This window comes from Pieris brassicae, chromosome 5, assembly GCF_905147105.1.
Source record: "Pieris brassicae chromosome 5, ilPieBrab1.1, whole genome shotgun sequence".
Lineage (NCBI taxonomy): Eukaryota > Metazoa > Arthropoda > Insecta > Lepidoptera > Pieridae > Pieris > Pieris brassicae.
Genome location: NC_059669.1, coordinates 4,711,874 through 4,728,856, shown reverse-complemented (window position 1 = coordinate 4,728,856; position 16,983 = coordinate 4,711,874). Strand labels below are relative to the sequence as shown.

General features: G+C 32.9%; 2 protein-coding genes across 2 annotated transcripts in view; both read left to right on the top strand.

Moving 5' to 3' along the window:
- The first annotated feature begins 702 nt into the window (after window positions 1-702).
- LOC123710150 (transcription initiation factor IIA subunit 1) lies at window positions 703-3,211 on the top strand. The gene has a single exon (XM_045661881.1). The coding sequence runs from the start codon at window positions 975-977 to the stop codon at window positions 1,953-1,955; it is 981 nt and encodes a 326-aa protein (XP_045517837.1). The 5' UTR covers window positions 703-974; the 3' UTR covers window positions 1,956-3,211.
- Window positions 3,212-6,328: 3,117 nt separating this feature from the next.
- LOC123709783 (regulating synaptic membrane exocytosis protein 1) overlaps window positions 6,329-16,983 on the top strand; it is a 32,409-nt gene continuing 21,754 nt past the window's right edge. Inside the window, exon 1 of the mRNA XM_045661323.1 lies at window positions 6,329-6,378. Within this exon, the coding sequence (XP_045517279.1) occupies window positions 6,343-6,378 (36 nt within the window). The 5' untranslated portion in view covers window positions 6,329-6,342. The remainder of the gene's footprint in view (window positions 6,379-16,983) is intronic.

Genomic DNA, 16,983 nt, shown 5'->3' with positions numbered 1-16,983 from the left:
TTAATATATGCATAAAATTATACGATGGTGGAATCTTGTTAGATACAACGTTCTATTAGGCGTTAGTTAAATTGCGGCACAAATAAGCTACAGCGGAGATAGTTCAGGTGAGCGCGTAATGAAATGACATTCTCGGCCGTATCGATCGGACATAAATATAGCCGCTCAGCTACACGCTGCCTTAGGTTAGATTCATAGTTTCGAAAATATTATTAAAAAAAATCATGTCAATGTCAATGCATTTCGGTAATGTCAAAAATTCACTTCAGAGTTTTAAAAATGACTACAAATATAAACAAGCAGGCAGCTCCTTAGCAGTCAGAAATAGCGTAGAAAATAACTAATAGTTAGTTAGAAAGTAATAGTTACACATCATATTATGAAAATGAAATTATTATACTTTCTCTCTTGTATACATAATAGCAATTTTATTTATGTAACACCATAAAAACGTAGAATTTTTGCGGAGATATTTTATATTATTAATTTTAAAAAGAAAACGATCTGATCTTTCATAATTGTTGCGAGTGGCGACGCTACATTCCGTTTTACGTTGAGCGCGGAAACCGAGACTATAGTCTGTACTGTACTCAGCGGCATTAACGATCACCGCTCGACTGCGCATGCTCTGTGGTGGCTTCTTTCGTCTATTTATACCAAAGACACCCATTATCTGCTTTTCCCAGTTTTGTTTGTAGGTTATTTACGCCGTCAATTGTCAAAATTTAAGTAAAAATTAATTGAACAGTGATTTTGATGTTTGCTTACGTTTTATCGAAATAAAACATTTAAACTTAAATATTTAATTGAAGTGAATTTTTGTTTAACCACAAGAATACAATTACTTTTGCCTACGAAATGTGAATACAATCATCGTTACACGCTTCATCTCGAAGATTATCTGCGTCTTTTACATAGACCTCGAGTTTTCACAGACAGTTCATGTGGTTGTGTATTTCTGCTAAAACAGCATAATGACCATGAGTCAAGTGTCCGTTTTGAAACTTTATAACTCTGTAGTAGATGATGTGATTGCTGGCGTGCGAGATTGTTTCCTTGATGACGGTGTAGACGAACAAGTATTACAAGAGTTAAAACAATTATGGAAATCAAAATTAGTTGCTAGTGGTGCGATGGACCCTGCACCTGAGCCTCCAATGCAACAAATACCGCAGCCGCCTGTTTTACAACATTTTCAAAAGGTCAATGGTAACAATTTAATGTCAAAAAGGGGTGACATAGGGCCACAAACTTCTGGCCAGTCAGGGATGGACCATGGAGCGCCTGCTCCGAACATGGGTCATCCTCATCCAGTACTTGACCCTAATAATAAGGTGCCTGTCCAACTAACACTACCTGCACAACCAAGTGTGCCTGGATCTCAACCACGTTCCTTTACTATTCAAATTCCAGCATCTGCACTTAATGGAAATAAACTTCATCAAGTATTAACAGGACCTATAATTAATGCAACAATTAATTTACCACAACCATTGGCTGCAACACTTCTTCAGCAACATATAAACTCTGCACTGGCAGGTCAACAGAATGAATTTGATGGAGGTGGTGGTGGTGGTCGTAGTGGTGCTGCACCCTTTTCTCTTGATGGTGCTCTAGATTCTTCCGATGATGAAGGGTCCAATGTGGGCGATGGTTCAGAAGATGCTGCTGGTGATGATGATGAAGATGAGGATTCTGTTGAAGAGAGAGCAGAAGAGGAAGAAGAAGAAAGAGATGAGTTTGGAGGAGCAGAGGAAGAACCATTAAACTCTGGTGATGATGTTTCTGATGAGGAACCTGGTGACATGTTTGACACTGACAATGTGGTAGTTTGCCAATATGACAAGATTACACGTACAAGGAATAAGTGGAAATTTTATTTCAAAGATGGTATAATGAATCTAGCTGGAAAAGATTATGTTTTTCAAAAGGCCAATGGTGATGCAGAGTGGTAAATTTATTGATATATTGTAATTTTTGTGGATGTAATGTTTGATATTGATGTAAATTGTTGTTGTTACAAAATACCTATATCACCAGCCTTACAATTTCTTTAGTCCAAAAGCTGTATATATTGTTTAATATAAGCATCAAATTATAAAAATTGTAGTAAATTAATTATGTGTGTTTATTCATGTATTGTAGTTTTCTATTTCAAGTATGTTAAAACCATTGCGGTCAAAAATGATATTTTACATGATAATTGAAACATTTTTATTTTATTACTACAACACAAAATGCAAGCCTCATTTCATAATTTTAAGAAAAAAACAACCTTGATGCAAATGACTGCTTTGGTAGTTTAAATCAATGTTACATGTTTTTTTGTTAGTTTATTCATTGATATTTTAAGTAACTCAATAAAATATAGTGTATAAGTTTATAAGTTATAGTTCAACTCAACAAGATTAAAATGTATTTTTCTCCCAGCTTCACTAAAGTATGAAATTTAAAGTACCTCAGTGCCATAAAGTTAAAAACCAATCCAACCAAAGTTCAGATTAAATTTACAATAAAATAGAAAACATGTGAAGCGGGGAAAAGTTTGGTTTTTGTAAGAAAAATAATTGGCTTGAAAAGTATAGGTAAGCAAATGATAACTTGTAATTAGTAGGTAATATAAGATATTGATGTCAAATTTGTATATTTCATACAGTTAAATACATATTTTCAAAGACAACAATTAAATGAATACTATTATTTTTTGTATTTATGACCACATTCGCATATATTTTCCAATAATTACTATTTAAAATGTAAATTACAATAAAATTTAATATCGTAAATTAAAATTAGTGGGATTACTACATGTATATAATAAGCAATACAAATTGTTTTTTCCTTAAATTTTGTTTAGAACAACTGTATATTGTATACGAAGTGTTAAAGACAAGGTCCATTTTTTATGGTGCAAACCTAAGCTTACTACAAACAAAAAATGGTTGTGCGTTATTTCAATTTCTATTATGTTGATTATGTAGCCACCTACTGGTTTGCAGTTATATTTTTGTAAATTTTAGTATAATGTGCACAAAATTATTTGGTTTTTTAGTTATTAATTCTCACCAATTACTTTTATGTGATACAACATTTAGAATTTATTTAGATAATAATATGTAATACCTTAATTCCTAGTACAGATTCTAGATCAAGAATTTGTTACTAAATACTAAGTTCACTTGCTTTAGTTTGTGTTTACAATTTTAATTCCAACATTAATGAATGGTGAAATAAAATTATTGCAGTTTAGTAAATGTGTTATATTTTCATAACCTTTGATAATTTTACTACAATATAATAGATATGTTTTTTTTTTTCATTTGATGCATAATTTCTTTGGATAATAGTGATATATTTCAGAGGAACTTGATCATGCATGTAGCGTTTATAAAACATTAATTGACAATGCTTTCAATGTGAATAGCGAACTTATGAAAATAACTACTGTGTAATTCCGATAACTGTCCAAGTCTGCCGTAGGAGGTACACTCAATGAGTGTAGCAGGATGACCAGTAATAGGCAACGATGGCGAAACGTCGTGAAGCGCATCACATCTGCCCCTTTGATTACCACTACTAAATAGCGATCACGACCGCTCTGTCAAGAGTGTACCGGATAAGAAGAGTTCCGATAACTATAAAGTATTTCCGCGACTAGTATTAGCATTTTATACGTACCGCACATCGACATGTGTGGTGGTTTTCTACCCTTAGGTATGCTTCACAAAAAAGAATTCTTATACTTAACAGTTCATCTTAACCTAAATATTGTTGGTTTCTTACGTTCCCTTATGCAATAATGGATTTCCTTCTTTCGGAATACAAGAGCCCTCAGCAGTGATTTACTTATTGAGGCTTTAGGGGCTTTTTGTGTATTTTGACTTTACGCTGTCTCATATATTTTGTCTTTTTCGTATTTCGTATTGATTATCAAAGGAACAAACATAATATTATAAAGTATAATATTCATCAGCTGTATATTATATCCATATACATAGTATTAACCTTTATCTGGTGGCAATTAGACATATACTAACCCTTTCCACCAAATGAAGTACCACGCTCATGCAATAAATTAATTTTATAAATACACTCAAATTTTAATTACCTACTTAAATATAATGTTTTATTGTGACAATTTGGCCAATCTAATTTCAAATTGCTGCCGAAATTATAGGTTTATGATTTTAACAGGTAGGACCATAACACGTCAACAACAACTATTCTTATTTACTTTCTCTAATTTGTTTTACACAATATGACACCGCGCTTTATGTTTATAAAAAAATTAAATGAATACCCTTAAAAGGTTAACAGTTCTAAAAATAACCTATTATTTTGTTTCGTAAATAAGGTCCAGGTGCCAAGAAGTTTTTTTAAAGTTTGTATGGCCTACTTTGCCAAAATTTAATGTGGCCAAAAAAACTATAATTGTCTTTGACGTGGCCAAGGAGGTTTACATCAATATTTTTGCTATTGGAATGTAAGTTAAATGTAATGAATATGAATTGACTTATCTTGCCTGCATCTAAAGATCTGTGACATCAGCGAATGCGCGGAAACATGTTAGGTTTTGGTGCCACTGGTACGTGAGTTGCAGCTTCTATATTTGGTGATTTTGTTTTTTTTATTGCATTAAAATGTCTATAATATAATAATACTAAATGTCAAGAATATTTGACTTCACTCCATCCTCCACTTTAGTATATGGTAAATCACCGAGTCGAAAAATAAAATCTCAGAAAAGTATAGAATAAATGTTAGCACAAATTCTTAGTATGCTTAAGTTGTATAGAATCGAAATAAGAAAGAATTTTGTCCTGTTAACATTCTTTAATAAGCTCTTCCGTATTCCATTCTAAGTATTTCTAGAGCAAAATAACTATATGATGTTTGAAGGAGAAATTTGACACCTCAAAAAATGCGACTGTCTTCCCACCAGTTTACTTTTTGATATTTTTGATTCTAGAGGATTGGATGTTGTAGTTCACCAATACCAAATGTGTGGATGTTCTATGGAATCAATTGTTTACTTAATTTTAGACAAAAAATCCGATCCTAGCCTCCCATGGTGCATTAGAAAGAAAAAGCCATTCGTGCGTATTTGGGTTCGAACTGACCATTGGGTTGATAGCTTAACTAAAACTACTCTAAATTTTATTATTCTATTACATTATTGAACCTAGATATAGTTTCAGTAGCTTCCATGTATAAAATAAAATCCAATTTGATACCGTGACAGATGCAAAATATCAATCATAACAAATATAGCGGAGGAAGTACAGGTTATCGATTAAACTTGCGATGCAATCTCCCCAGACAGCCAGGTACACGAGTCAACTCAATTCGGATGACATACTTTCCAGAAATATCAAAACTGTTTAGGTAGTTATTTTAAAAACTTCTTTTAGACTTTACGATTAGATAATTTTTCTAATAATGAATCGAAATGTCTTTGGTAATTGTTACTTGCATAGTTGTACAAGCCTCTGAAATGGTATTATGTGGTTAATTAAAGGTTTCCTTTAGATGCATCTTTATATTTACTCGAGATAAACAGTACGATTGTAATTTTAAAAAAATGGGGGAAATGGAAAAGGAATTTTGGTTTAGTTTTTGTAAAAAAAGTGAGTATTTTTTAAGGCTCTTCTAAGTATAGATCATGAAAAAGTTACGTAGTATAATATGAATTAATATAAAACAAGACATCGTTTTCCATGTATTCGTACATTAAATAAAGGCCTGACATTATGACATATTATATATTCAGGCATTCCCATATAAAATGGGGAAAATCTAAACAAATTTTATCCTAATTCTACGCAGCAACGAGCACCAGATATTTTAGTATAAGTGTATATCATGGAAATATAAATGACGTGAGCAAAGTAGGGACCTGTTGAATAGAGCCTTCATTCTCGCCCTGCTCCGCTGTGAGGACGGACGGTTCGCGTTCAACTCGATCGCTACGGAAAAGCTTTTATACCTGTAGTCGTTTCACTGACTACGCCTGTAGCACTGGCTACGGTACGTACAATGTTAGTCTTTGTGTCTGCTAATATAATTATCGCACATAAATTTAATAACGCAATTGTTTAATATAATTTATTTTAGTATAAAGATGTAAATGTATTTATAAATGGTACAAATGTAAAACGCTTCTTGTTGGTATTGTGTGTTAAACATAATTTTCCTTGTTTCAGGGGAAAGAAAAAATTGGTGTATAGAGTGCTAAAGAATGTCGTGTTTATGTGATTCCATTTTTATTCCGGATTAAAGTGCAAGTGCAGTGTTTTTTAAGTGATGATATGACTTGGGGTTTTGAACATATCAAACGCCATCATGCTGCCTACAAATGTGATGTCGTTTATGAAAAAGGTGAGATTGACTAATTACTTAAAATATTGACTAATTAGCAATTAGTACTTAATTAGGATTTGACATTCAGAGTGACAACATTAAACTAAAATATACATTTTTTTACACATTAAGTCTTTTTAATTTGTTATATGTATTTATTTTATGTCACTTAGCTTAGCTTACCACTCCTTTTATATTTTCGTATTAAACTTTAGAGTTTTCCATGCATAATGCATATTATATATTTTTTGACTAGAAGAATGTAGCCAACAACCTTTCTGCTGCGCCTTTTTTTTGGTAAAGCAAACCATTGAATAATATAAAAATTACAAATATGGTGTTGTAATCTTTACTGGAAAGTTTAATGTTGTGGACTGTTTTGTAGTTTATGCTTTAGTAATTATGCATTTTTAATACGAAAACCGCAAGAAGTAATGACAGACGAAAATGCAATCTTAACCGTCTCAACACATTAGCTTTGCAACAGAAGGTTTTTTATCGTCGTTAGCTGTTCCAGTAAAGCTGGCGAGCGTAAACTTCAAAGAAATCTTTCTTTTTCAGACGGTCATGTTTTTGAAAGCTCGAATATTTGCTTTGTAAGCATTTCTGTTGAAATAAATAGAAAACATTCTGCATAGTTAATGACTTGGTTTTTCAGTATAATGACGGATGACATAAATACAATTCGATGGTTCGTTTTTATATACAGTTTATAATATGGATCTGGAATCTCTGGATATGTATTTTTACTATTTATCGATCAATCCAATTAGATAGTTACTTGAAAAAATAAAATATATTATTTATTCTTATAGATAAGTCAATGTTCACTGAATAAATAAGCCAGTTCTTAAATCAGGGGCGTAGAATGGATGCGAAGAACTAGCAATAAAGTGTCCGTCACACTTTCAAATCAGCAATGTTTGTATGGACAATGTTTTATTAATTCTAATGGGAAGTAAATATAAAATCAAACATTGCTTCTCTGTCAGCAAGGCATAATGAAGAAGCATGTTACATGTACCTACATTTCTGTGGGAACAACACGTAGTATCTGGGTGAATTAAGGCAGAAAATAATGAATACATAGCCGTATATATACTGATCAAAATGCAACGCATGGCCAGCCATTGGCCCCTCGTCATATTGAAGGGAGAGAGCCAACGGAGGCTTTGGCGTCCATGGGCGTCATCCATCTACACAATTCCTATGAAAATATAAATTAAGAAAACCCAATAATACAATGTGGCACTGTCGTAAATCTGGATGGCAAACTGTTTTGATTTTATAGCCACGCTTTAATTAAAAGTTGGTGTGGCCCGCACGGTTTACGACAAATTATGGTTCTATACAAACTTTATTTGCCTTGAAGAAAATTATTCAAACCCTTTAAACTTCAGGGTCTTGTATCCCCAATAATACACATTGTTACGCACGTTAGGCAGTCTATGATGCTGACACATTCTGACGTACGTTACAAATATATTGTGAGCAATTTATATAATACGAAGAACGATAAATAGTAAAAATACATATGAGATATCAATTTCTGCCCATGGGTTGTCCATTAAGAGTATCTCACTTAATTAAATGCTAAATAACAGTATTAAACTTCACTCACGAGCTATTTTCAGTTAAATATTATCAAAAGGATATAAAACATTTTTGATTGATTCTTAATATGCAAGTAGATAAAGATATTTCTACCTTAATATATAGATTAAGAGAAGAGCAATGGGCATATTTTAGGTGAGTGTGACTTACCACCGTAGCCTCACCTTACCTTCCACGAAGTACACCTTACTTATGCAAACGTCTACTATGACAGTGGACAGACAGAGATATTGTCTATGAAAATAAAACTCGGCCCACTTTTATTTTATAACCTGGTAAAGAAACAAATTATAAGAAACACCTAAACTATTGTATATTTAAACAAAAGAACGTAAGACTTATAATAATTGCGTTAGATTTAATTATTATTATTAAATTATGAATCAATCATATTTCTATAATAAATCGGATAACTAAATCAGACGTGGCATAATTGAGGTATTCGGTTGTATCAAGGCCAGGTCGAGTAAATATATCGTTGATAATAATCGATTCTCCGCCCTGTAATTCTTTTAATACCCGAGCAATCTGGGATACTTTCCCACTGTTTCCGTACATCTCTTTTGTTTAGAGAGTACTCTGGAACGTAAAGTAGGTCGATACTTGACTTCAATGTTGAAAATCGAATATTTAAACGAGAATCGCGTTCATGTTAAATAACCGTTATTATTTGCATCTTTAAAACATTGTTATAAGCACTCTAAATAATTATATATTGAGTTATTTTATGACACCATTGAAAAGATTTATTTTATAAGTGAATTTTTATTGCTCAACTTGGTCTCTGTAGAGCAGTGTTTGATAGTTAGCGTGCAATTATCAAACCCGGTGATTTTTTTACTCAAATACAAACGAGTTTACAGGACAGCTATTAAAGGTAGCTACTGCAGCCCCTAACGCGCTACCGGTTTTTGAGACCGTTTTTTTAAATACTCTCTCTCACTCTCTCTTCTTCGTTCTCTCTCTGTCTTAGACCTCACTGGCAGCCGATTCCGCTATGCACCAATTCGTTCAATGGAATAATAAGGATGGTAATCATCCTATGGCAACCGTCATAAATAAATTAATGCTTAGCATGCTGAGAAGAAATATTAAATAGAGAAAAAATGTATCGTGTGTATTAGTGTATTACCGAGACCTCTCAACAAAACAGCCAGGCAGCATGCACATGGTCCAGTTCTTTTTATATTAAATCGAAATGAAATTGTGATAATTGAATTCACATAATCGCATAAAAAAATAAATTCCCTTATTAAATCGGCTTACTGATTAAATCATGAATGCGTAACAGTCGAATTCCATTTCTCATTCATAATATTACTTAAGGATGAAAGCTTTATTTCTTATGTATTAATACATTATTAACATAAAATTAATAGGTACTACTCATATTTAATTTTTTTTAAAGATATTAATTTCATAATCGTCCTCGTAAATAGACAATAGATAAGTCGTTATGTCGTATTTACCGACACAAGTAAATGTTGTACCAGTCCCAGTTGCTTTAGACGTTATGAATAGTGAGATAATTGTTTTTTCTAGATCTAGATGTTCTAGATTTCGATGAACTAATTCAGGTTCGACGCGAGAAACGCGTGGTTAACATCCAACCAAGGCTTGAGTTTTCCTTCTAACGTCAACTTTCAAAGGTGTTGGAATGATCCTCTTAGCAAATCTAAATTCCATAAGTTATTAGGTCACATATCAATAACACACCGCGCAAGGTTGGTGGCTGTGGGGCTAGGGAAGCTGGTCATTGGCTTAATGCTTATCCTTTGCCAAACACTAGCACCTTTTTGGACTCTGTTATTACTTTGCATTGCCATCAGCCATTGCTAAACGACATTATACGCCGTTCTCTTGCCTCCGTCAATGTTCCAGTTTGTAAGCAACAGGCATCGCAAGAGATAATGGCAAGCGGCCGGATCGGATATCGTTGGTCGTTTGGAAATTGGGACGGCTTTAGTATGGGATGCTACTCGTGAGCTGCTGAGGTGGTCGCAGAGCAGGCAGAAAATAATAAACGACACAAATATAAGACTCTTGGGCTGTGGGATTCAAGTGCACAGGCGCTAATGGCGGTAGATAGTACCGGTGACCACAGAGCTGGTGCTTTCCTGGCTCAACGAATAAGTATCGCTATACAGCGAAGAAATGCTGCCAGCGTTAAAGGTATACTGCCACAGGGAACAAACTTTTTAAATTAGTTTTATTTTTCTTTTAATTTTTATTATTATTTTCTAGGATATGAAATTTGTAAATACAAATTATGTATGTAGCACGATTAAATGATTCAAATTCAGGTTTAATAGAGAAGAAAAACTTAGCAATCCTGTAGATTTACATAAGGTTATTTCTACCTTTGAATTCTAGTGAATAATATCTATCTCGTATACCTATAACATAACGAGCGTTGGCACAATGGTCCTAAGTTAATTACATTACTGGCCCGGTCCCGGAAATCTGATTCAATCTGCGTCGAGCTATGGCATTGTCTTCTAGTTTCAGTCATTCTAAACTTCCTATAAAGCCAATGCACGTGTAACTCGTGTAATTATAACATTTTAAATATGAAACAGTATTAAAGTTTCGTTGTAGCTTTGACGTCTCGTAATGTTTCTTAAAAAAAGCAAGGTCTAAATAAAATTAAGATTATTATTATTTTAATACCTGCAGCTGAGAATTCAACATCGGACGCCGAGGCAGAATACAAAAATCCACCCGTATCACCTCGACGTCCGCCGTTCCACGACTGAGCGTTTTTCAAGGCAATGTTTGCCGCGCACCACCGCTATGTGGAACCAGCTGCCCACTGAAGTATTTCCGAACCAATTCGCCTTAGAGTCCTTCAAGAAAAGAGCGTACAAATTCTTAAAAGGCCGGCAACGCACTTGCAAGCCCTCTGGCATTGAGAGTGTCCATGGGCGGCGGTATCACTTAACATCAGGTGAGCTTCCTGCCCGTTTGCCCCCTATTTTAAAATAAAAAAAGATACCGGTACAAAGGTGAGTTTTCATATTACTGAAGTTCTAAGGTTAGGTAATGATCAAAATGGGTAATTTTTCTTGTGGTTATAATAAATAGTCTGCCAATGTAGCTCAATTTTTGCTCTATTGTATATATATACTCGATTCACATATATACACTGTTCACCCGGTGGTAGTTGACTCAAAGTACTGTTTAAGTAATTGAAAATGTTGGTAAGATTCCCAAATTGCATATTGAAAGTGTTGTATGTAGGTATAAATTATGACCCGTCCTTTCAGTTTGATCAACAGCGAAAAGAATAAATGGCCCTTGCGAAACGTACAAAGCTCTATCAGGCTTTATTATTATCATAAATTGTATTTTGCCAGAGATGACAAGCTCGTGTTCTAATATTTATTATGTGTCATTATTATTATAAACGAAGTTAATAATGCTCTATTCACTTTTAATATACGACTACTTTTTTATATGGAGACGGTGATATGAATTTCAGAGAGGTACACCTATATTATGACTTTAACTAGAAGTATTTTCCATTCTCAGCAACACGGATAATAACTAATATACTTAAAAAATAATTATTTGTCTGCTACTCTCCTGTATATAAAAAGTTCGTTTCATACAAAATATATGCATATATTGAGGTGTATTTACTTATCAGTTAAGTAACGGTAACAGCCAAGCTCATATCGGATGTTTTCGTCTGAATTAACGCTTCGTCGAGTGGAATCGTCAGTCAATCTCTACAAATTTTAACCTACAAAGAGAAATATTGTACATTATTTTATGAAAATATAGTGAATTGAATTAGTGTTAAAGAATTACTTGACACGTTTGTACAGGCAACATTCAACTATTAAATTGATCCAATATTTTTAGTATTCAATTATATTTAGTTTGTGAAGATCAAATTAGAACTTACAATCTAAAGTCTATAATCTACATTCGAAATCTCTTTATTTGCAAAGTTCATTTTACTTCGATGTCTGTCGTTAAGACAGACGAATCAAACAATTTTAAGTTCGATTTAGTAGAACCAGTTGTTTTTCTAGGGACTTTAATATGTCATAGGGTTTCATAAAAGCGCGTGTTATAAAACGATCTTACGGGACTCGTGGTATTGTGAAAGTTCACAGAATAATGAAGCCACCCTACGTCAGGCGTACCTCTTTTCCAATTGTCCTATAAAAAATCGATTCGATTTTATTTCAATGTTCTTGTGCTCAAATCATTAAGGTTAGGATTTTATACTGCATATATGGACAGCATTTATAAACAATAATACATAATGAAGAGTTTGCTATACATGGCAACAAAAGGGGCATAAATAGGATAGGAATACAGACATTAAAAGACAGAAGGATACTTAAATATATTAACAATTAAATGTTATTTTTAATTTAACAAAAACGTTCTGTAGCTTTTTTGTATGTACAAACTTAAACGCTGTAATGAGTGTTAAATAAATAAGGTTCACTACGTTTTTCGCAGAATGTAGGGGTGATGTTGGATGAAATTAAATATATTTAAGGTTGCTTTCAAAGTCTCCTAAACGAGGAGGGTGGCGAGGGGTGTTTGTTTGCCGGGCAGGTTTTAAAAACTCTATCAGTGCACAAAATGTTATCTCGTATAACGTAACCCATTTAAATAATGAAGTATTTTAAAGCTTTTTAAACATGAAATAGAGAGAATTCTATACTCTCATATATTGTTTTAAAATTCCTTTCATACAATACAGGGTGTATTCAAAACCACAAACATAGTAATGGCAATTTTTTTTATTTTCTGAAGCCAAATAAACAAAAAATTAAGGAAAGCAATTTAGAATTTGTAGGACTTCTGTTGGGTAAACGTTGAAGTATTGCGATATCGAAAATACCGAGACCTTAAACAGTCTATTCAAAGAAATAAGATTCATTTTCTTAAGAAAATAAAAAGTACATTAGTTGCGGCACCGAAATAGCAGCTTCTAAACGTCTTAAGCAATAATGTCAAATAATCGAGTGGAATGCTAATGGGCTTTTAAAACACCAAAGAGATGTTCATATAATTCTAAAACATGAAAACATTGACATCTAAAACATACCACCATATAAATTTTATACCTTTCATTCAATAGGACCCAAGCTTTGACAACTTTTAGTATACACGCTACGAGTACAATTTGGATGTAAAAGTAGTTTATAGTTAAAATCCGACTTATACGGCTAATCACAACGTAACAAATAACAAAGAAACTCACTTTATTGCGACTTATAATGACTAAATATATAAGTCTATTTCTTTATTTTGAAGAGATTAAAGCAAATCCTTCATCTCGCTTCGTAATTTATTCAGTTCACTCTTCTGGAACTTTTTCAATTTGCATCATCTTGTGCACAATAGGGCGCTTGTTTTTGCTATCCAATGGCCAATAATCGATACGTAACGCTTAAAATCTATTGTGTGGATTGTATCAGCGCCATTATATCCCGAGGGAACTGTGCATCACACATGCTCGCTGTGTATGTAAATTGAAGGTTTGTTTATGAAGCAAAATAAGGATGTTTATTTCAGTTAAATTTTAATTACTCTTCGTTAATAATTGTAATGACCGTGTTACATGTTAACTGTCCAGACTAGAAAAGGCGAGGATACATTCACTGGTTTCTTTTTAAGAAACTAAAATTACTTTGATGATCATATCATTACTTGACGATCGAAATAGTGAATACTATTAATAAAAAATTATACAGAAGTTCAAAGCCCCGAAAATAAATTATAAAGCATTAAACTCAAAAGTCTTTACTTTTGACTTTAAATATCTTAAAAAGGAAAAAGTACAGTCAAAGCAAGACACAAGTGTGTATAATGATAATAATTGTAAATAAAAAGATATTTAAGGAAATTCAGTGGAAGTAGCCCTTGCGTGATTTATCCGTCCAGTGTGCCGAGCGTTGAAACTGCCTTAATGTGATTTGGGAAGGGTAACGTCACCCGTAAGATGAAAGACCACGGGAATCTGTAAATCACTGAAATTAGTTTTTCTTTTTCCTACCTTTACTTATTTCCTAGATTACGTTAATGTTTTTTGCTGGTAGTTGTGCCTCTCCAAAATTCAGATCCGATACGTAACCTTATGACTCTCGTATGTCAAAAATTTCGATTTAAGCTTTATCGACTTTGAATACGGTAAGTATATTAGAGGACTTACTTCAGAAGACACGACTTACGAAATACTAAACTAAATATGATTTATAACAAAATTTTAATATTGTTATTAATGTAAGTGATTTGTATGAAAGTTTAAACTGGTATAATTTTTATTATGAGTACTTTACATCATGAATGGTCAGCAAAACAGATTTTCTCCGTAAAGGACTTGAAACGTTAAGTAAATAATTTGATAAATTCACATTTATCTATGTTAATGAAATTTTACGCAAATAGAATAATCTTTGCAGACAGAGTTGGTACTAATGAGTTACTCTATTTTAAGGGAATACTGTTTTATTTTGTTCGGTAAAGTTTCTTACAAGTAGTCCGAACTCGCGAACAACTTACATCTCGGGTTTGCTACGAACTTAAAAGTAACATTCCTTGGTTTATAAGAGGTTGTTACTTTCTTGAGATCTTAGAATTAATTTATTAAAAAAACTACTCGGCGTTTTCTAGTTAGAAAAATCCCATTCCAAATACATAACTTGCTTAAATTTTTTTCCGAGAGGATACGTAACAAAATCTAAACGTAAAAAAATCAGTGCCGCTACAACCTTTTTAGGCCTCAGATTTCTGTATCTGTTTCATGATCACTTGTTATTCTAATGCAAGCCTAAGGTAAGCCGGTTTCCTCACTATGTCTTCCTTCACCATTCGAAAGAATGTTAAATGTGCATGTAGAAAGAAAGTCCATTGGATCTAAACTACGACCTAAGTGATGAGAATCGCAGGCTGAAGCCACTTAATTGATAAACAAAAGAATATAATTAAAGTTACGAATGTCGCCGCTGACTGACGTAATTAGAGTTTAAATAAACCAACTGTACAATTAAAAACTTACCGTACTTCAAACGTGAAATGCTTGTAATTGTTTTTGCCAGTTTAATTTCTGACTAACGACATCTTGTGTAGTCATAATTGGAATGCATGCTTGTATCACAAGGGGCCACGAAGGGACAACAAAGCACAGTAATTACGCGTCACCGACACGAACCCTGCGATTGCTCTTTGTTTTATGGACCACAATGGCTGCTATTTATAGACGTTTAATGATCATTTAGTAGGTTAGAAGTCAATTAAATTACGCTTGAGGTATTTTACTCAATAATAAAACATTTAATGTTTTACTTATAAACACCTCTCAGCATTAAACGGGCTAGTACTAATGACAAGGCCATAAAATGAGTATATATTTAAATAAAAATGTAATTTTTAAATCTACAATTGAAAATACTGGTACAGTAAATATTTAAGCGACGTCAAATACGTCAAACTTCATACATAAAAGGCTTGACAGCTCAACATACGGGCCTAATACTCCGAGTAATACAGAAATGCTATATTTAAGTTTTTAGTCAAAAATTTACATAATTTTTACTTTAATTACTAGATAAATATTAAAATGCCGTAGCTATTAACACTTATTTGTCCGTTTTTTCTGCATAAATATATCATTTTTTTATTGTAACATCTAATTTCAATTTAATATACACACAATACGCATCATATAAGGAATATCGGATAAATAAATAGTTTAGAGTACAGTTAAGAGTTATAATGTAAGGCAACAAGTGGGTCATACAGCCACCCTTCGTCCTTCCGAACCCCACCCGTCACCAGGTCATGACCACCGATTGCTCATGACCTACTTTACCTCAAAAATCATCTGCGCAACTGTGTCAGATTTTTATTACATGCAAAATCAATTTGAAAACCAAACATGTAACAAATAGAAAACTGGCGGATTTTACGAACTAAGATCGCTTAGTACCTTTCAGACAAACATAGAATTTTTTTTCTCTCATTAAAAAATCTCGAAACTCTTATTAAATTGTGAAGATTATACGGGAATTTTAAATTACTTTAAACGTATTAAAATTTATTATTAATTAAATTCCTGAAATACTCCATTAGAATTAGACATTTTGTATTTTTGATTTAAATAAATATGTCTGAACGAATACAAATAAACTAAAACCCATAGGTTTTAGTAAGCATATTCCTAATAACAACCACACAAACTATGATAAAGATTCTATCTTTAAAATTCGTTTTATTGAATACATATTTATTGTCTTACAGATTCCCTAACATATCCTACAAAAATATATTTTTAACGTTCCTATCTTTCTCGTCATACGATAAACCAATTTTATGAGTCTTATAAAACTGTATCGATAAGCTTTGTCTCAAAGATCACATTTATATCGTGTCGACATCTTTTTACTTTCGAAATAAATCGTAAAAGATATAACTGATACTGTGTCATATTTCTATACTGTTTAAGATAGTATTTTTTTTTTTCACTTGTAACATAGGATGTGAAACGCTTAATGCCTTGATTCTTGCCAACGCAACAAACAATACTCACTTGGCTATCACAGGAGGATGGCAGGATGTGACAGAATTCAGTGAGGCATGTTAGAGGAAGCTAATGACAAAGGGGATGCTGAACTACCTTACATAATAAAAAACTTACTAAAAATTTGGCTTGTGTGTCATTAAAGTGTGTCTCTTTAACTACATATTTATTACAACAAAAAACCGTGGCAGCTGCGTGTCAATTTTGAAAAACAAAATGTCAATGTGACGTTTGAAATGTTTACCAAGCTTCTTGGTAAATATCCATGCCGTGATAAAACTCATCGTGATTCCCTTATAAAATCCGTTCAGTTGACTTTAATTCACTTAGCTAACTATTTTTCACTTGACATAGATCCTTGGAAAATAGGGCGGTAAAATAATTGCATCTGCAAACTTTGTTATCAATTTAACCTCGGGAAAAGCGGAGACAGAAACGCGGCCGCAAAATTCGATAAACAA